At 38.3% G+C, this 22,684-nt stretch overlaps 1 protein-coding gene across 1 annotated transcript in view; it reads left to right on the top strand.

Moving 5' to 3' along the window:
* The window catches only part of LOC126236523 (sterol regulatory element-binding protein cleavage-activating protein), a 277,503-nt gene that overhangs the window by 97,956 nt on the left and 156,863 nt on the right, over window positions 1–22,684 (top strand). The window contains exon 9 of the mRNA XM_049945889.1: window positions 10,996–11,190. Within this exon, the coding sequence (XP_049801846.1) occupies window positions 10,996–11,190 (195 nt within the window). The remainder of the gene's footprint in view (window positions 1–10,995; window positions 11,191–22,684) is intronic.

The raw sequence follows: 22,684 nt of genomic DNA, 5'->3' as shown, positions 1-22,684 counted from the left end.
GGAGGAAATGTTTAACCCACATAACACACCTGTTTGATTGAAGGAGAACCCACATGGAACAAGAACCAACCCAGAGGTATTTGTCAGTTAATGTATGGACCAGCATCATTGGGGACCGTCTTGTTAGGCCATATTTGTTGCCCCAACATTGGAGGTATTGAATAGGATTGGGGAGAAGAGAAGTTTGTGACACAACTTGACTAGAAGAAGGGATCGGTTGGTAGGACATATTTTGAGGCAACAAGGGATCACAAATTTAGCATTGGAGGGCAGCGTGGAGGGTAAACATCGTAGAGGGAGACCAAGAGATGAATACACTAAGCAGATTCAGAAGGATGTAGGTTGCAGTAGGTACTGGGAGATGAAGAAGCTTGCACAGGATAGAGTAGCATGGAGAGCTGCATCAAACCAGTCTCAGGACTGAAGACCACAACAACAACAACAACAACAACAACAACATTGGAGAGGAGCAACCTATCTCTTCTGTGTTCAAGTATTGCTGCAGCTTTTGGAGGACACACACATACCCGCTGTGATGCTTTCTGCCTTATGGTTTCCGCTTGCTGGGGGCCCGTCGCATTACAGCCTCGATGAGCATTGTCACCTCAATGCAAAGTATCGTCAACATTGGAATGGCAGGTTGGTCCAGTGCCTTGGCCAGTGAGATTGCCAGGCCTCACTGGCCTTAACTACTTTTTCTGGAGGTACGTCAAGACACTGGTGTATAAAATCCCGTGAATAGTGCTGAGGAACTCGCACACATTACGGCAGCTGCTGGAGAAGTCCAGGACATGGCTAGTATTCTCCAGAACTTCACATCTTCCACGTGCCATAGATGTGAGTCTTGTGTCATGGTCAGGGGTCATAATTTCGAACACCTTTGTTGGTGACTATCGTTGTCTGTTTCTGTTCTTATGTCTTGGTTTCTGCTGGACTAAGCATAATAAACATGTTCTACTGCCCTCTTCATGTCCTTCCTGTCTTGTGTCCTGTGTCGTCACTACAATTCCAGGAAAGTGTTTCTAAACATTCATTGCAATGTGATTTTCCTTTGTCTAGGTGTACTCTGTATCTCCTGAAAGTTTATAATCACTGTGATGAAACAGCCAGCAGATTTTAAATATAGAAGGTTCTGACTAGTTCCCCTATCCTTTTGCTCAGCGTAACATGTACTATCAGGAATGCTTCCTTCTTCTTTGCAAGTTCAAATTTTATCTTCTTATTAAGTGCAAAATTTTCCATACTTTCTAATGTCCTCTTTCAGTTCGGTTTCAACCATAGTGTGGTATTTGTGGTTATGATACTCTTGATCTTTCAGTTTATCCTGTTATAAGATTTGTCAAATTAGAGTGTGTCCTCTTTATTTGAAAATACAGTATGGGTAGATAAAAAATCTACTCACCAAGCAGAACAGGAGAAAACACAGAAAAGATGTGTAAATATGTGAGTTTTTGAAGCTAATGGCTTTTTCTCGCAAAAGGGTTGAAGGGAAAGGAAGAAGGATGAAGGAAAAGGAATGATGAGATTTAGATGCAGAAAGGTTGAAGCTGTTCTTTCAAACAGTGGGAAGGTCTGAGGTGGAATGAGAGTACTGAAAAAGATAGATCGCTACTCACCATGTAGAAGAGATGTTCAGTTGTGAACAGGAACAATGAAAAAGAATGCCGCTAGTCCTTGTCTGTCTACCTATCCCCTTCCCTGCTCCCAGTCCAGCACTACACACATCTGTCTCATCAGCACATACCTACTAGTGCTTTCCCTTTCTCTAGCTCCCCCCCCCCCTCCACCACTATGAATGCCCCATCCCCATTTGCATGATCTCCCAACACTGCAACTAGCAGCCCTATCCTGTCTCTACCACATCCTGCATGCTCACACAATCAGCACAGTATCTTCCCCCAACCTGTACCGTGCCATCCCTCCCCCACACCACTGCATGCTGTCTTCTTACCCCCACCACTCACCCCAGCAGATAGGAAATGCAGCCACAATCATGGTCCCAGCACCTGAAGACAGTGGCTGTGTGTGTGTGTGTGTGTGTGTGTGTGTGTGTGTGTGTGTGTGTAATCCTTTAGGTAGCCCATTGGACCCAATGGCGTTTCTTCTGTTTGTTGCACAATTAGCTGAATTTCTATCTCATGGTCCCATTTTTCTATATCTGTCATATTGACATTCGTGCAACAATTTAAAAGAAGAACTGCTGCCCAATTGTCCTCAGTGAAACGGTTTTGGAAAAAGGCATTTAATATTTTGGCCTTCCCACTTCATCCTCTGTTTTGATGTCAGTATCACCAAGGGATGTCTGGACTGGTGGCTTTGATCCATTTACTGATGTAATGTAAGTTCAAAATTCTCTGAGATTGGCAGATACAATTTTATTTTTGAATTCAATGAATGTTTCATGCACAACTCTTCTTACGTTAATTGTTCTTCTGTTCAGCTTTTGTTTGGATGCTTTGACTATGTTTAAATTTGAAGTGTAACTCTCTTTTCTTTTGGGGCAGCTCTCAAACCATAGCGCTTCTTCCTCATCTCTCAAAATTTTGCGCAGCACCTTCCTATTAAAGGTGTACTGCACAATACTGTGTTCTTGAACTGACTGTTTATGCTCGACACTTTTGGTCCTGACGATGAAAGGTTTGTGTGACCAATGAGATAATCTGAAATCTCTTTTTTGTCACATTTGTTAATACTATAACATGACAAAGAAATTCATGTGAAATCAAGTTTTCCTTCAGATGTTTCACCACTATTGCTCCTGAGACGGGGAATCTATAACAGCATTTCTGTAATTCCACACCTGATAGTTGGAGGGGGAGGGGGAGAATGAGATGTGAGCAATATATGCGACAAATGCATACCTGCCAACTCAACAGATTTATGTGGGAGACTCCAGATTTTCTACTTCTCTCGCCATTCGATTTTGCCATTATTTCTCAAGATTTTTAGCTAAGTATCACCAAACCTAAGAAATTTGTTTTGAAAATCCTTCATTTCAGTTTTTTGGACAGTGATCGGAGATCCTTCACTCATTAGTTTTTAATAAGGAAGTCACTCACAACCCGTATATAGATTGTTATTATTCCTCTTTCCAGTGCATTATGTATAATGTATACTCATATTACTCTGGGTTGTGCTCTATTTGGACTTGTTTGTGTGTTCTCATTGTGCTTAAATGAAGTTGCTTATTATTCAAGATTTTTATAATCTGTACATGTTTTTAGGGTGGTTGATTATAAGGGTTATTTTGTTACCTGAAACCCCGAAAAGCTTTATTCATATGTAGGCAGCTATTTCATCTTATTCTTATAGTCATAGTATTGTGATTCGGTGATTCGTTTTTCATTATTGTGAAACTAATATAACTCTTTTTTCATGAAGCACTATTCGGTACAGTTTCTGTGCATTATTGAGTCTAGGAAAGGTCCATTGTTTGCATTTTGTGCTCTTTGCTGACTTGACATTTCTACGTCACACCATGCAAAAAGTGATTTTTCAAAACACATGGAAACAAAAAAGCACTGTGTAAATGTTAGGGTATGAATAACAAAAACTGGAATTCAGTGTTAAAAGTGAAGTGGTTGGGTGACAAATGCTTATTTACCATACTTACTCGAATCTAAGCTGCACTTTTTTCCGGTTTTTGTAATCCAAAAAGCCGCCTGTGGCTTAGAATCGAGTGCAAAGTAAGCAGAAGTTCTGAAAAATGTTGGTAGGTGCCGCCACAACTAAGTTCTGCCGTCGAATATATGTAGCGCTACACAGGCATGCTTTGCAGGCTCAAAGATAAATACTGGCGCCAAAACCTTTGCGTCAGTAAATAAATTTAAAAAAAAGGTGGGAGATGAGCTTTTTTCTCTGCCCCAAGTTTCGACCACTGCATTTTCATACATTATCCAACGAAGTAAATACAAATTCCGAATTGTTCATCTTCGAATGTAGCAGTATTTCAATGTACTACGAAAATCTGACTGGCAAGACTGTTTGGGATGTTTGTCGATATGGCCAACTCTACATTCTGAATTTTTCCCCACCTGTGAGAAGAGATGGTTCATAATAGGAACTTTTATGTATTGTGAATCACATGCAGTATTCTCTTCACCATAAGAATAACACGAATATAAACATTTTGCCATGTATTGTTTTGTGTTGGCTGCTATCTCATTTAAATCCAGTCTGCCTAATAAACTACGAAACTTGAGTGAGACAACAGCAAACACGGAAGAATATACATATCATGTCATGTTTATATTCGTATTATTCTTATGCCTAATAGTGGTACAGTCAGAAATGAAGCACGGCAATTGACTAGATTTTTAAATCTAAGATTACTCTAATTTCTGTGCAGAATGTATTGTACTAAAGAGGCGTCTGCAAAGATTTTCAAACGGAGAAACATTTTCGCTAAACTCTGGTTCAGAACATCTTCTATCATACGCAGCCTATTATACGGTTCTTGTTGATCATTATTGAAGAAAGCAACAGTGTAAGTAACAACAAATAGCAGTCTCTTGCCATTGTTTCGCTAATGAGACGAGTCCTCTCTTTTGTTTTTTAAATGTAAGTGGCGGTAGTGTGCACAAAAGCAAACCCTGCCGCGAGCGGCGACAGGTCGTAAACACAAAAAAAGGTTCAAATGGCTCTGAGCACTATGGGACTTAACGTCTGAGGTCATCAGTCCCCTAGAAGTTAGAACTACTTAAATCTAACTAACCTAAGGACATCACACACATCCATGCCCGAGGCAGGTTTCGAACCTGCGACCGTAGCGGTCGCGCGGTTCCGGACTGAAGCGCCTAGAACCACTTGGCCACCGAGCCGGCTCGTAAAAACACATTATCAGAATGCGACAAACAATGCATGACACAGTACAGTAATGCATTTTTATCTTAGAGTGACGTAAATACCTAAAACAAAGAGAACGGCACTTATCAGATCAAAGAAAAATAAGCAATCAATTCAAACCAGACAAAGCACGTGAAAAAGGAAGGGTACTCGTATAAATATGGACGGAGTGCCTGACACATAGCAATGGCTGCCTGGTAAAACTTAACTGCTATGCTTACGACTCGAACCAAACTACTGTAGCTGTATCGTACTTCATTCGACCTAAATTGTGTCTCATATTACAATGGACCAACTTTGTTTCGATTTGGAGGTGCGGCCTAAAACTTTTCTCTCCCCTTGAATTTCGAGTCTCAAATTTCAGGTGCGGCTTAGATTCGGGAAAATTTTTTTCCCTTGATTTCGAGTCTCATTTTTCAGGTGTGGCTTAGATTCGAGTGCGTCTTAGATTCGAGTAAATACGGTATATTTTTTTTAGAACACAATTTGCCAATCAGTGTCGTGCAAATCACCTGTTCAAGAAAATGTTCTGGGATAATGGTCTTGTAGCCATTATATAGCATTATGACTTTATAGGGAAATTCTCACATCAGTTGTCTTAGGATTATAGTGAACATGAGCCACAGTTTTTGATCATTCGTACCTCCTTATTTTTAAAACTGAATCTCCCAATTTTTGGTTATTGAATGTTGGTAAGATCTGTAACGAAAAATGTGGGTCACATGCAATAGATAAATGTTAGGAGATGATCTATTCATACATCAGTTAAGTATTGCTTGCATCCCATGTTTTTCATTATAAATCTTACAAGTATTGTTGTAGCTACTAAAAATTCAGTAGCACAGGTTTTCTGTAATGTCTGTATAGGTATAGAAGAAATTATTTTATACTTTTTAATCTAATTTAAAAATTAGTTAGTGTCCACCCATGGTAGCTGAGTGGTGAGCGCAACGGAATGTAATACCCAACGGCCCGGGTTCGATTCCCGGCTGGGTCAGAGATTTGCTCCGCTCAGGGCCTGGATGTTGTTGTGTTGTCCTTATCATCATCATTTTATCGCCATCGACACCCAACTCGAAAGACTTGCACCAGGTGACCGGTCTGCCTGATAGGAGGCCCTCGCCACACAGCATTTCCATTAGCTATATTAAATTCTGGTTTTACTCAATTTATAATTTTTGAATTGGAAAATCTAAGTATCCTACCCAATCAGATAGCCATGCATGTTAATGTGCCATTTCTGGAGAGGGGGAGGTACGCCAGCTCCAGATCTAATCCACCCAAAGGCTGTATATGACCCGGGACAACCAGGAGATTCAGTAAAAACCTGGGAATTTTTTCATCTGGGAGAAAACCAGGAAAAACCTGGATATTTTTTTATAATTCTGGGAATTTTTCATTGTTTTAGTTTTCAGTTAAATTTTTGTAATTTTGACTGGTAAGAACCAATACTCTAACAAAGGATATTACTGTATCCCGCTACTGCAGAATAATACTTCAACATTTAAACATAAACAAGAGAAAAAACAAAAATAACTTAAATTGAAAAGGAAATGTGCTATATACAACATTGACACACAGAGCTCATGCAAGCATCTACCAACAGCAAAATGTGTCAAAGGCTTTAGGAAGACTGTGCATGCTTCATAACAACAAATTGCTTCTGATTAGCCTGAAGTCACAACTGTTTGCATTGGATTTTTTAGCAATTACGAGTGGGCTCATGCGCATGCACAGCTGAGTTGCGTTGGAGCAGTAGATTCTCCCATTTCTGGCTACAGGAATGTGGCTGTTGGCTGTGCAAGCGGTCACAGCAAGCAGCTAGAAGCTACGAAAAAAGGAGGCACCATATTCATATTCTTGAGGAAAAAAATACTTGTTTCACAAAGTGCCTAGCATCCAGCGCACGTTGGTCTTTCGGTTATTCATATGATTTTGAAACGCGTTCCTGTTGGTTTCTCAACATTTTTGAACACATTTTAAGTTGATTTCTGAGTGAATCATAAGTTGATTTTTGAATGCGTGCATAGTGTACATATGTCTCTGTCATAAGAATCCACGTTGCATCTAGAAATAAACTTTCCGCAGACAAAAGGGGATGGGGCTATACGAGCTGAGCGGAGTAAAGCCAAACGAATGAATGCCAATCGCTGTCTGATTATGTCGTTGACTGGGTTTGCGAATGATCAGCGTTGTTATAATTACTAGCAAAATCCATTGATTCACACTACCAGAATGGAAATAAACGACTAACAGAAATAACAGGTGAGACAGATTACGTATTATCTTCTCGGTGCATCCAAGAAAATGAAATTTTGACAGAAAATTTTTGGCGAGATCGCTACACTAGTAAAGACCAGTTGTACAGTCCCCGGCTAGCAGCCGGTTATATTCTGGAAGTAATGCGAAAAGCGTGTTGTACGAACATGTAACAACGCCTAACCGGAGATAACTAAAGCCGTGATTCTGGCAGGGTTAGTGAAGTTTGTCGGTGAACAAATTTTGACAGTGGCATGAGTAGCTACAGAATTGGTGATGACAAGATCGTTTTAACAAACGAGGAAGGAGAAGAAATGGGGACATCACACATATTATGGAAGAATAAGATGATTCCAAATTCACATAAAAATTTCTTAATACTACTTTTCGATGTCATGCTTGAGAAACTGGTGTGCACAAATGAAATGTGAAACTATTTTCTAACATTTATCTTTTTGCTTGTAGTAGGCCTATTAGGCATTTTATATTGGTACTTCATGAATTATATTCTGTCATCCAGAATGAGATTTTCACTCTGCAATGGAGTGTGCGCTGATATGAAACTTCCTGGCAGATTAAAACTGTGTGCTGGACCGAGACTCGAACTTGGGACCTTTGCCTTTCGCGCGCAAGTGCTCTACCGACTGAGCTACCCAAGCACGACTCACGCCCCGTCCTCACAGCTTTACTTCTGCCAGTACCTTGTCTCCTACTTGCCCGTGAAAGGCAAAGGTCCCGAGTTCGAGTCTCGGTCCGGCACACAGTTTTAATCTGCCAGGAAGTTTCATATCAGTGCACACTCCACTGCAGAGTGAAAATCTCATTCTGGAAACATCTCCCAGGCTGTGGCTAAGCCATGTCTCCGCAATATCCTTTCTTTCAGGAGTGCTAGTTCTGCAAGGTTCCCAGGAGAGCTTCTGTAAAGTTTGGAAAGTAGGAGACGAGGTACTGGCAGAAGCTGTGAGGATGGGGCGTGAGTCGTGCATGGGTAGCTCAGTCGGTAGAGCACTTGCCCGCGAAAGGCAAAGGTCCCGAGTTCGAGTCTCTGTCCGGCACACAGTTTTAATCTGCCAGGACGTTTTATATTCTGTCATATTATAAAAAAGACCGTTTGTGCCAAAACAGTCTTGTTTATTTTTTGTGTGTTACAAAATTGCTGCAATATTAGAAATGCCTATTTTGTTTCATCTAGAAGACAATGACAAAATAGACATCATCAGATCAAGAAACCACACCAGTCTTGGGTATTATTTGTATTACCAGCTTCTTCAGTACTAGGTAACATTTCAATTTTTCATGTAGCAAAACATTTGATGAACTTTAATGAGGTAATAGATTCTTTTGCAGAAAGGAAAGCACTCCACGTAAAGCTGAAGCAACATTAGAGAGAAAAAAATGCTAGGAGCTAAGGATTGAAGAAATCTGTACTTTCTTGCTTATCTTATGTCTTTATTGGTTTTAGGTATCGTATATTTAATTTTATGTCACACAAAACAGCAAGTTATTAGCTAATAGGCAGTAAAGAGTGCAGATTTTCTGAATCGTTCTTGTTCTCCCGATTACAAATAATCCCATCCGCTAGAGGGACGGGCTGTGAAACCGGCCGACTGGGAGCAGGAGAGGCACCACAGGACATGCCAGTTTCCACTGTCCTGAATATAGTATGCTGGCATCCATTACAAAATATACATGTTTGTATTGCATAGAGCAAAATACAGTGACGTGCGATAGAAGAATGCTGTATGAAGAGGCATGGTACTGCACTTTGGCACACTTAAGACCAAATAACATGTCTTACATTTCCTCAAACACGTATGTTTTATGTTTCAGACTTTTCAGAAAGATGTGCGCTACAAGATGAACATATTTTTGAAAATTCGTTTTTTTTTTTTTTACCCAGTTCGCAAATATCGTAGATCCAGGGCTGATGCGCAGAGCACTCCGAGTTATAGTGGGTAGTCTCCACGTGACCCGTGTTTACATGTAGTGAATTTGCTGTTTCCCCTTTGTTTACTGCACGTCAGATGAAAAGAAAATGGATGTCTGTGGCCGGGAGTTATCAAGTGAATTATAATACATTCACATAATTACGGAAGACTAAAATATGTTATTAGTTTCAGATTTAATTTTATTTCCTCCTTTCTGACAGTCAAGCATGAATTGCCTAGCAGAACAATGAAGTAATTTTGTCTGTTTGCTAAAGAAGTTTGACTTTCATTAACCTTTTTCGCAGGACAGGCAATGTATTTCAAATGAAATGTTTAATTCCACAGTACTGGCTACTTTCAACTGTTCGCTGCATTTCAGGTGCTCGTTTTCATCTTCTAGCACGTAAGGCATTATGGCATAATAAAGAACGAAACATAATTTAATACAGTACTGGTGCTCTAAAAAAATTTACATCCGAAAACCACACTGAAAAGCTTAATATCAGGTCGGCGTCTACTTCATTGGGAATCTGGACATACAAAGTGCCCTTTAAATGTGCACATTTTAGTATGGTTCACAAAATTCTGATGCTGTTGGAGTGTCCTCTGATGTCTGATCTTTTAATGTTCTACACGTACGTACATACGGGCTTCCTATGTCATGGTAGCTGCACAAGCGGAGTGTCTTCTGTTATCTGCGCCCTTTTGCAACTGCTGAAACGAACCTATTTCTAACAGGTCATGGGGAAATATTTCGAATGGTGGTTTGAAAAGCATTGCTTTCAAAGTAAATATCCTTTTACATAAGGTGAACTATGTGCGAGAATGTACCATGAATTTCTTAAATCACAGAGCGTTTGACTCTCTTTACTCTTTGATGATGAGCTGTTTAGAAGAATTTCAAACCCTGAAGATCAGACATTTATGCCGATATTAAAAATTTTACTTTCACATTTGTGTGATATATCTTACAGTGTAACACACGCAAAAAAGATCAACATTATATGCGAAAGTTCAGCTTCTCTTGCAGCTTATTAACCTTAGAGACCAATATCATATGTGAAAGCTTTTCTTTTCTTGTAGCAACACTTTATTTGTTAATTTAAACTGTTAACTTTCCCTGTTTGTGTGTTCGTGCTACTTAACAGTGATGTTGCTGTTTGCTGACTACATCACATGTCCTATGCTCTGAATATCCACTGTCATCGGCTGGCAAGATCACATGACATGAGCTATGATTGGCTTACAAAAGCACATCAAAATCTCGATTTCAATTATGCGGAAAGTAACATGCGGTGTTCGTTGGAATACCAATGTCTACTTTCGTAATACAAAAATATGTAGCGTACATGTTGCTGCATATCAAAGATATTTCCAAAACATGTCTTTTTTTCCCTGAGTTTCGTTTTCTAAAGTGCTGGGAAATTCTACCCCTGTTGTGTATAAAACCATAACCATTCAAAGGATTGATAAGTTTTGCAGTTCCAGTGGAAAATATACTGTTACTTAACACAGTAAAAGTTTGTTTTCACCCGAGAGAAAGTGTATTTTTAATCGGGAAATCCGGGAATGTTTTTTTCCTTGTCCACGTATACACCCTGACCCAGCAAATTAATGACCCAGCAAATTAATAATGAGGGTTGGTGTTCCAGACAGCCTCATTGCAGTTTCTAGGCTGTTTTTTTGAAAGCTTTGCTCACTTCCTTATGAATAACACTACACGCGGACAGTTGGGCTACACATGTTCCATCCCATTTTTATTTGTATGCCTAAAAGATATTCTATATTTCACCCAAGTACTTTACCCATTTTCGTCTCTTATGACCTGTTCAGAATATGTGTACTTTTTGACACGGACAATTATGACCTTAGAAAGAGAATGAGAGTGAGTTTGTTAATATCATACTGTTGCTACTAAAATTTAATAAAAGTTAGCTATGTTAATAATTTTACTTTTTTTCAGATAGTGTCTACTCCACCTCATCTGGATGCAAAAATCCGTGTTGCACAGGGGCTGAGCCGAGAGGGGTGGTCTATTACAAAGAATCTTTTAACTGAGGTTACAATCTTGACTTTCGGGCTATTCACTTTGGTGCCAGCTATTCAGGAATTCTGCATTTTTGCTGTTGTTGCACTTCTTTCAGATTTCTTCTTACAGGTAATTTAGACCTAATTGTGCTCAAATTTCAAATCATTAGCTTTACTTATTAAGGAATTTTCTAAAATTACTATTTTATGTTGGTCAAACCTATTACCACTGAATACTTTCGCTTGTTACTGGAGATAGGAAATTGTGGAAGCAAACACAGCACATGAAGCGTGATCAAAAAATAAAGGAAATTGTTGTTTTCTAAAGTATCTATTTAGTCATCAGCATCAACTCTGTCCCGTTCAAAGTAATCCCCTCAGATCTAATACACTTGTGCCAGTGCTGTCCCCAATCTTGGAAGCACTTCCGGAACTTACTTTCTGTAATGGTGTTCAAGTCCTTCAGTGATTCTGTTTTTTGTGGCAAAATGACATCCTTTCATGATTCACTTCAGCATTGGTAATAGAAAGAAGTAGCAAGGGGTCATGTCCAATGAATACAGTGGCTGAGGTAATGTAAGATTCTTTTCTTTTTTTTCCAAAAAATCACAAACAAGCAAAGTGGGGTGAATGGGAGCATTATTGTGATGCAATTTCCATGAATGGTTTTACCACAATTTGAGTTTTTTTTTTCTTCTTCTTCTTCTTCTTTTTTTTTTTTTTTTTTTTTTTTTTTTTTTTTTTTTTTTTTTTTTTTTTTTTTTTTCTGATTGCTTCACACAGACGGTGCATAACTTCTAGTATTATTCTTTATTGACCATACAATTATAAGGGGAGAACTCAAGTGATGCACTATCCCATTGTAATCCAAGAAAACAGTGTGAAGAAGCTTCACATGTGACCAAACTTCCTGAATTCTTTCTTTCTTCTTCTTCTTCTTTTTCTTTTGTTGTGCTCATTAAGCAGTTTCCATTGGGATCACTGGGCCTTGGGGACCAATGACCAAGCAGTTTGGTCCCTCCCCCCTTTTAAACTAACCACCCAACCAACTTTGCCTTGATTTTGACGTGTTATCCATACACCTGTGTTTTATCACCTGTTACAACTTTATTTAGAAGTTATGGACTGTTGTCAGCTTCATTCAGCAGTTCCAGAGCAATTCAGTAATTTCAGAACAAATGTTGCTGCTACATATTTCATTCCCATAACATTAAAAAAATTGCTTGGCATGAGCCAAGGGATATGCCAACATTATCAACAACCTCTCTGATGATTATTCTGCAATTTTCTAGAACCATTTTCTTTACTTGTTTCACTTTGTTGTCAACAATTGATGTGGTAGGGCGTTCAAGGCGGTTGTCATTTGAATGTCTTCTCAATCCTCCTTGAAGTGTTTATACCATTCGTAAACCCTTGTCTTACTAGCAGATTTACCAAAAGCTGCAGTCAACATTTTGAATGTGGTGCTGCACTTTATTAAAGTTTTCAAACAAAATTTATTGTAAATTCTTTGAGTCATCATTTTCATAAGTAAAAATTCGCCAAGTACTCAAAAACACATCTAACATTTTTGACTGTCAGTGATAAACTTAATATTCAAAACAACTGAAAATGCAAACATACATCAGGAACGTGTGTATCAACAGGATAAAAAAAGTTTTGAAAATCGAATGTATAAAGCCTACAAAATTTAAAAAAAATTCCCGTTACTCTTTGATCATGCGTCCTATTGTAATCAGTAGCACATTACACTTGAAGGAAAGAAAAATTCAGTCGACAGTTTCAGAAGACATTATAAAAATTATATCATATTTTGTAATAGTGCTGGAATTAGTAAAGACCCCCAGTTAGTATATTGTGAGTGGCTGGATAAACAAAAATTTGAAGTCTCTCTCTCTCTCTCTCTCTCTCTCTCTCTCTCACACACACACACACACACACACACGGAGAGGGGGGGGGGAGATTTGGAAGAGGCATCAGGAAGGGTGAGTTGTCAAGGACTGGTGAGATTAGAGCACAGAAAGAATAAAGAACAACAAGAAAAAGAAAGATCACCGAATTACCAGCAGGATAAGTTGCATGTTGTGGCAGTAGATACCATGAAAGAGGCTAAAAGGATTTTGGATTCATGATAGGTATTTTCATTATTATATTGATTTTAATGCGTAGTTTCAAATTTTCTTATTGGTATGGAGAATGTGTCACATTTAGGCGCAAGTGGGAAAAGAACAGATGTTGATAAGACACATCCTGTGAGACACCAAGGAATCTGCTAATGGAGGGAGGTGTGGGGGAGGATCGTTCCTTGTCAAATTCACACAATTTCGAACGAAAATTTATCTTTACCTCTTAGATTTTGATCAAACTTTGTGTACCTAGTGTCCCTACATAGTTATGAATAAAACCGTAAAAATGTTTGATCCTGATTTCATTAAAAATTTAATAAGCCTTGAAATTTCAAATTTTCATTAATAATTGCTACATCATAGAGTAATAAATTGCCATTTTCTCCAGAATCAGATGAGATACAGATCTGCAAAATGTGTCACTTTAAAGCTCTTTAGGTGGGCTTTCATTTGGTATGCAGCATGATGGTGTTTAAAATTAATTTTTTTTTTTTTTTTTTTTTTTTTTTAGTTTTGAAAAAATCACAATTTCCCTGCACTATACTCTTACACCTCTGAAAGTTTCATTTTGGGATCAGCATGGGATCAGGTCATATAAGGAGTAAATCTACTCCATTAATGCATGCCTGAATCACGTCAGGTGAGACAGATGATGCCATATCGTAAATTGCACAACTACATCATAAAATTTGTGGGGTCATGTGTGAACAGTAGCTCACAGTGTCACTGCAGAATGTCACTAGTTGTTTATGTGTACCTATATTTGCCTTTTGGACACACATTTTTTAAATCTCTGTCCGAAATTTCAAAGTATATTCAGACATAAATTAACATTTTTTAAGTCCTACAGTGTTTCTATTTGATTTTAATAACTTTCAACACGTATTATTGAAGGCCTAAAAACTGTATTCTACCCAGCCCCTGCTATAGACACATGGTGGTTGTATGTGCAATTCACCAAAATTTGAAACTTATGATTGAAAATGCAAGGTTGAACTCAGTAACAAGTGGAGAAATACAGACTTATAAACATTGTCTTGCAAAGATTTTGTGCAATCCATCATCAGTAGATTGTCCATTGGGAGACTATAATTCATGCTCTGGGAATAAGCAAACGGAGACCATACTGCAGAATGCATTCGAAGAAAAACTGATAGAGCGCGTCACCTTCTGACAGTGGATTTCTGTGGACAGGTGTAAAATGGAAACATTACAAAAATCAACTACAGAGTTCATCAATTTATTTTGCATTATTCTGTCACATGTTGGCCCATCACGATTTTATTGCCAAACAACGAAGTTCATGTTTGAAACACATTAGAGAAAGCCTACAAGATTCACAGTTTGAGGTGTACAGTGACTTTTCAGAGAACTAATCATTTCTGATGTAGGATGAGGTCCAGAGCTATCATTGAACAAGTCAGTAAGCCACTTTCACCCATTTGTTGTGTACTATAAAGGAGAAACAGAAACAGAGCATCTTGGTTACGTCGTCGTTTCAGACTGTCTGTGCATACCTTGTGGCTATCTTACTCCTTCCAGAAAAAGCTCATTGAATTCTTGAGAAAGCACTTAACCTAAACAAAATATACTACTTACCTGAAGTCACTGCTGTTCAGTAAAATAACAAGAAAAACTTTTTAAATCAGTGTTTCATCAAGCTGATTTCGGTATGGAGGCTGAATGGCATCTTTTAGCAACAGCTCATGGAAAAGGGCCTTGCGATGGAATTGATGGCACCGTCAAGAAGTTGGCAGCACAAGAAAGTTTGCAACATCAAATTCTTATACCTTGGCAGCTTTTCATCTGGGCAGTGGAAAACATCTTTGGAGTACATTTTACATTTGTAACTCAGGATGAATATCTATAGAGACAGCCACATTGCTAAACAATCGCTTCAGCAAAGGATTAACCATTCCAGGGACCCAAATGTTTCATGCACTCACTCCTGTAGTTTCAGATAAGGCAGAAATCTGTGTCGAAGGTATTCTCATATGCTCAACGTTCATTACAGCAGTAGTTGACCACCAAATCCCAAGAAACACTGTCATTGACAGGTATAAACAGATACATAACTACAGTGTACAACTACAACAGGTGGCTTAAATACATTTTGAGGAAAGATGAAGAAGAAGAACAAAAGGTGACATTTCTTTGTCCATGTTCTCCTTGCATACCCGGAGAAACTGGTTGTTATGTGGATGTGTGTGGTGGATGTTCTATGTAAGGTGAACCTAGTGACCCCACAGGCTAAATATGCCTGAAAATGACATGATCAAAACCAGCAGAGCCTTTACAGTTAATTCCACTTTATAAGAAATTGTGATAAATACAGCTGTTTCTTAATGTTATGTAGTAAGTAAATTTTTTAAAATTAATTTGGATGAAACTTGAAAATTTCACATCATGTATTTCCATGATGATCCCAAAATGAAACTTTGAGATGTAAGAGTATAGTGCAAGGAAATTTTGTGGTTTTCAAAATTTTTAAAATATGGCTTTTTTAGAAAATTAAAATTTAAAATTTATTTAATTTTTTAAATTAATTTTTAAATGCCATCATTTTACATACCAAATGAAAGCCCATTTATAGAACTTTTAAAATAACACATTTTGCAGGTCTGTATCTCATCTGGTTTTGGAGAAAATGGCATCTTTCTACTCCAGAGTGCAGCAATTGTTAGTGAAAATTTGAAAATTCAAGGCTTAATAAATTTTTAATTAAATCATGAAAAAAATTATGGTTTTCATTCATAACTGTGTTGGGATGCTAGGTACACAAAGATTCATCAAAATTTGAGTATGTCAAACTTAATCAGTGTGTTGATTTGACACAAAATGACCTGGGATGAAAATTGTAGAGGAAGGTGAAGGCTTGAATATTGTAATCAGATTCCAATGTATGTGTGGTGCAGTAGTTACTGTCTGGTGTAAGTTTTCTTTCCCCCATATAATTACTGCGGTGGCTTATTGTCTACTCATACATAAAGAGAATTACTGTAGTTTGAATCTTCTTTTATCAGTAGTGTTATAGGTTTACAGTTGGCAACCATACAGACATGTTTGGAAGGTGCAAAGGTGCCTATTGAGTGCTCCTTTTGGCAGTAGGCATTAACCATGTAGTGTCTGCAGGCAGGAGCGCTATCTTACATTTCAGTGTTTCTCTCAATAATGTTCAGAGTTTGTTCTCATCCTCTTGTCTTGGGACAACTGCTGCAGTTAATATTAAGAAGATAGCAATTCTCAACAGAACCCAGAGGCCTTAAATTTATCTCAGAAAAATACATCTGTTCTGTTTTTTCTGCATATGCATTTCATGAATGGTCAACTCAAATTATGTCTGTGGTGCTCTGTTTGCAGTTTCCTAATAAGTTTTAAGCCTCATCTTTAATGAAACACCTTTGGTTACTGTACATGAAATATCTCAAGACTAGAGCTCTAAAAAGGGTAAACATTTAAAAATTGCATAGTGACAGGCCTATAGGGGCAAGAATGTCCACACTATTGGGATTTTACAGAGCTTTAGTTTGAGAATTTATGGGTCATGATTATATTGTGCATGGTTCAGATGACCACCCTATTTTAAAATCTTGAATTACTCCCACGAGGAGAGCATTTGATTCATTGGCTGCAAAATTCATTTATAAAAGCTCAGGTGACTCGTTTGGGTTCCAAGTTATGGCTCAACATACCAATCTTGATGTGACAGATTGGAATATTTTAACATTGGATTGAAGCTAATATGATACCAGATTGATATTGATACTTAGAATTTGGTTTCCAAGTGAATTTAAGGTCTTCGATGCAGAGTTTAATGATGTTCTAAAGGCACTAGAACAGATTAAGTGTAATCAAAGTTTAATTGATACAAGAATTCTCTCATTTGCTCCAGTTTCCTAAGTGCCTTTCAGAACATTAGGCAAATGTACATAGAAATACTGTGTAGAACACACAAGATTCCCTTCACAGATCACCAGCAAATGCACGTAAATTAGGAAGTAGATACTGTAGCAAGGGATGCTTGTAAAAAAATAACGTACCAGTTTTGACAGCCGTGGATGCTGTTACCTTTTGGTTCAGGAGAAAAGCTGTTTCCCTGGGAGAAAGAGAGGTACAGATACAAAATAAACTAAAGACTAGTCGGACAACAATTATACCAGGGTGTGCATTTCTTCTAGCCCCTCATGTTAAAGGGAACTTGATTTAATTTGAATAAAAATAGAGTACCGCCATAAATTTAAAAAAGGGAAATGGATAGGTTAAAGCGAGATACAGTAGGAATTAGTGAAGTTCGGTGGCAGGAGGAACAAGAATTCTGGTCAGGTGAATACAGGGTTTTAAATGCAAAATCAAATAGGGGTAATGCTGGAGTAGGTTTAATAATGAATAAAAAAAAATAGGAGTGCAGGTAAGCTACTGCAAACAGCATAGTGAACACATTATTGTGGCCAAGATAGACACGAAGCCCAAGCCTACCACAGTAGTACAAGTTTATATGCCAACTAGATCTGCAGATGGCGAAGAGATTGATGAAATGTATGATGAGATAAAAGAAATTATTCAGATAGTGAAGTGAGGTGAAAATTTAATAGTCATGGGGGATTGGATTTCAATAGTAGGGAAAGGAAAAGAAGGAAAACTAATAGATGAATATGGAATGGGGGTAAGGAATGAAAGAGGAAACCGCCTGGTAGAATTTTGCACAGAGCATATCTTAACCATAGCTAACACTTGGTTTAAGGAACGTGAAAGACGATTGTATACATGGAAGAGGCCTGGAGACACTGGAAGGTTTCAGATAGATTATGTAATGGTTAGACAGAGATTTAGGAACCAAGTTTTAAATTTTAAGACATTTCCAGGGGCAGATGTGGACTCTGACCGCAATCTATTGGTTATGAACTGTAGATTAAACCTGAAGAAACTGCAAAAAGGGGGCAATTTAAGGAGATGGGACCTGGATAAACTGAAAGAACCAGAAGTTGTATTCAATTTCAGAGAGAGCATTAGGGAATGATTGACAAGAACGAGGGAAAGAAATATAGTTGAAGAAGTAGTAGAAGAAGCTTTGAGAGATGAAATAGTAAAGGCAGCAGAGGATCAACTAGTTAAAAAGACGAGGGCTAGTAGAAATCCTTGGGTGACAGAAGAGATATTGAATTTAATTGATGAAAGGAGGAAATATAAAACTTCAATAAGTGGAGCAGACAAAAAGGAATGCAAATGTCTCAAGAATGAGATCAACAGGAAGTGCAAAATGGCTGTGCAGGGATGGCTAGAGGACAAACGTAAGGGTGTAGAGGCATATATCACCAAGGTCCGTAAAAAAAAATAAGGTTGAGCAGTAAGCGTTCTGTCCCGCCATTGGCTGAGGCTGTGACGTCACGAAGGAACTGCCGCTGCCTCTGGAACAGTGCTACAAGACGCAGCCCGCGCATTTAAGCGATCTATTTGTGAAATGTTTCAGTTTCTACAGAAATAGTAAAAGGTAAATTGTTATTCTGCTATTTCTAGAAAGTTACTGCTATATTCTGTAACTTGTCCAGCTTTTAAACACACTGCTTAATAAAATCAAGCGTCTATAGATCAAACTATACAAAAATAAGTGTGAAGTACAGTCTGCTTTGCAGTTCTCTACGAAGTAAACGTTCGAAATAAGCATTCAATTTTCTAACTTCGACTCTGGGGAAAGTGTTAACTTGTAGACAAGCTCTATGTAACGCTCATTTATATTCTGTTTACATCATGTCTATAAAAACACTGTCATTTTCACTCAAGAAATTATGCAATTGCCTTATTTGTAGGAAGCATTTGAATTACCTACCTGAACTGCCACCCACCCACCCACCCACACACACACACACACACACACACACACACACACACACATTCTTAATTTTCTCACACCTCAAACCTTTCGCTTATATTTTTATCAAGGTGGATGTATAATGTGACTAAGTAGGCTTTCCCGGCGTAATAAGTCTTGAAAGTCTCTTCGGGTTTGCTGCCGGATCTCCTCTGTAGTGACGCTACAGAATTCTGTAAAGTGACTTTATGTGGATCACTATAAAGAACTTCATCTGTAAATGTATACTTGTCAACATTCCTCTTCAGTGGTGAGAGCTTCTTTAAAGTCTCTAGGCTTCTTCTACGAATTTCACGTTTGTTAAAACGTTCTTTCCTGTCTTCTATTGCAATCGGTGTGTTATCACTGGTGCTACTACCACAAGGCAAATTGCAAGACGGATACGCATCACTCTTAAGGATTAGTTTCCGTGGTAAATTTAACAGTTCTGAACGTAAGTCCTGGATATAATCCTTTTCCTTGAAATGACGAGAGCATACTCTAGCGTTCCCTACGTTCACAGGATCTTTCCTAAAGCATTTTGAAAGCCAAACCTTTTGCAGACTTTCATCATGTGGGAGACAATGCAACACTATTTCAGTCCCTTTTGTATTGCGGTTGTGAGAGTTACAGCCAACAACAGCAAAACCTGGCATTGCTTCCACACACTCAAATACTTCGGATAAACACTCACTGCACAAAGATAACCAAACGGAAACGACAACACGCACGAAACACAACACGGACGAACCACGACAACACAAAGCTCAGACGTACACTTCGCGCGCGCCAAGAGCTGTTCCTCAGTGACGTCATGCGCAGAACGTCAGAAATGGGTTTGCTTCTGCGCAGCAGTTACTGCTCCCTCGTGTATATCACTAGGGGGTAAGATAGGTTCTGCCTAGAGGAAAATTAAAGAGACCTTTGGAGAAAAGAAAACCACTTGTATGAATATCAAGAGCGCAAATGGAAAACCAGTTCTAAGCATAGAAGGGAAGCCAGAAAGATGGAAAGAGTATATAGAGGGTCTATACAAGGGCGGTGTATGTGAGGGCAGTATTGTTGAAATGGAAGAGGACGTAGATGAAGATGAGATCGGAGATACGATACTACATGAAGAATTTGACCGAGCACTAAAAGACCTAAATCAAAAAAAGGCCCTGGGAGTAGAAAACATTCCATTAGAATTACTGATAGTCGTGGGAGAGCCAGTCCTGACAAAACTCTACCATCTGCTGAGCAAGATGTATGAGACAGGTGAAATACCCTCAGACTTCAAGAAGAATATATTAATTCCAATCCCAAAGAAAGCACGTGTTGGCAGGTGTGAAAATTACCGAACTATCAGTTTAATAAATCATGGCTGCAGAATACTAACACGAATTCTTTACAAGCGAATGGAAAAAGTGGTAGAAGCCGACCTTGGGGGAGATCAGTTTGGATTCTGTAGAAATGTTGTAACATATCAGGCAATAATGACCCTATGACTTATCTTAGAAGGCAGATTAAGGAAAGGCAAACCTACATTTCTAGCATTTGTAGACTTGGAGAAAGCTTTTGGCAGTGTTGTCTGGAATACTCTCTTTCAAATTCTGAAGGTGGCAGGGGTCAAATACAGAGAGTGAAAGGCTATTTACAATTTGTACAGAAACCAGATGGCAGTTATAAGAGTTGAGGGGCATGAAACGTAAGCAGTGGTCTAGAAGGGAGTACGACAGGGCTGTAGCCTATCTCCGAATTTATTCAATCAGTATACTGAGCAACCAGTAAAGGAAAAAGAAAAATTCGGAGTAGGTATTAAAGTCCAGGGAGAAGAAATAAAAACATTGAGGTTTGCCAACGACATTGTAATTCTGTCAGTGATAGCAAAGGACCTGTAAGATCAGTTGAATGGAAAGGACAGTGTCTTTTAGAGGATATAAGATGAACATCAACAAAAGCAAAATGAGGATAATGGAATGTAGTCGAATTAAATCAGGTGATGCTGAGGAAATTAATTCGGAAATGAGACACTTGAAGTAGTAGATGAGTTTTGCCATTTGGGGAGCAAAATAACTGATGATGGTCAAAGTAGAGAGGATATAAAATGTGGACTGACAATGTCAAGGAAAGCGTTTCTGCAGAAGAGACATTTGTTAACATATAGTATAGATTTAAGTGTCAGGAAGTCTTTTGTGAAAGTATTTGTATGGAGTGTAGCCGTGCATGAAAGTCAAACATGGATGATAAATAGTTTAGACAGGAAGAGAATAGAAGCTTTCGAAATGTGGTGCCAAAGAAGAATGCTGAAGGTTAGATGGGTAGATCATGTAACTAGTGAGGAGGTACTGAGTGGCATTGGGGAGAGAGGAATTTGTGGCACAACTTGACTAGAAGAAGGGATCAGTTGGTAGGACACGTTCTGAGGCATCAAGGGATCTTCAGTTTAATTTTGGATGGAAGTGCGGAGGGTAAAAATCATATAGGGAGACCAAGGGATGAATACACTAAACAGATTCAGAAGGACGTAGGTTGCAGTAGTTACTCGGAGATGAAGAAGCTTGCACAGGATAGAGTAGTGTGGAGAGCTATATCAAACCAATCTCTGGACTGAAGGCCATAACAACAACAACCACCATAAGATGAGAACATCTTTGGCACTTTTGTCTCGCCATCCTTGACTTGGGGTATTTTATATTCTGATAAGAGAGATGTGTTTGGATTTAGCTACTGATTTGCCTTCTATTTTAGGTAGAGAAAAATACACCTGTGAAGAAACTTTAAAATTTGCTGTATCATCTAGCTTCCTATTGACATTGCTAAGAAGGAGTTTGTCATTGCAGTTCTGAAGATCTTTTTAGAATGAGATTTTCATGGTGTTTCGTAATATAGCTTATTTATTTTTTGAAACTTCAATTTTTATCAGTCCGTTTCTTTTTTCTACGGTGATAATGGTACTATATTTTCTGGCTTTTTTATTTGTACATGCAAGGCTGCTAATAACCCAGATGCATTGCACACTAAACTATGCATTTCCTCATTTCCCTGAAATGATGAAAGTAGATTGTGGGTGGCTTGAAAGGAATTGTCTGAACTGAAAGTGAGTTCAGTGTTGGTATAACAATTGTAAAGCGGCTTTCATGTGAATACGTATTTTGGATTATGTTTCTCTTAATGACTTATACCTAGATTCCAAACACTTGCAGAAAAATTCCTTATGCATTTAATTAAAACAAACAGTTCTAAGTTTTCTTGTAGTTCATAACAAACTTCTGTTATTTGACTGATTTTACAAGTATTATTAAGAAGACCCTTATGGAAGCACCCATTATTTTTTAAACAGAAATCTTTGCATTCTAGCCATATTTGTTTCGAATTTGAACTCAATCTGGAAGACATACTTCATATATTTACTCTTGATGTAAATTGACCAAAGGCGATCTAAATTTACAGTGCTGTTGCTGTTTTTACATGTGTCAGTCTCAAGAGAAGCTGGGCAACATAAACAGTTTGCAAAATGACCATGATGGGAAAATAAGAAAAATCAAAGTGTTCCGACAGGTTTTCCTCTTGTTCATCATTCAAGAATGAAACAGCAAAGACGGCAGGGGATGTGATAGTGGTATCTGAGTATCCTTTGCCAAACACTAGAAGGTGATTCGTATGTTTAGGTC

This window comes from Schistocerca nitens, chromosome 2 (assembly GCF_023898315.1).
Source record: "Schistocerca nitens isolate TAMUIC-IGC-003100 chromosome 2, iqSchNite1.1, whole genome shotgun sequence".
NCBI classification, from domain to species: domain Eukaryota; kingdom Metazoa; phylum Arthropoda; class Insecta; order Orthoptera; family Acrididae; genus Schistocerca; species Schistocerca nitens.
This window is presented reverse-complemented; position numbering and strand designations above follow the sequence as displayed.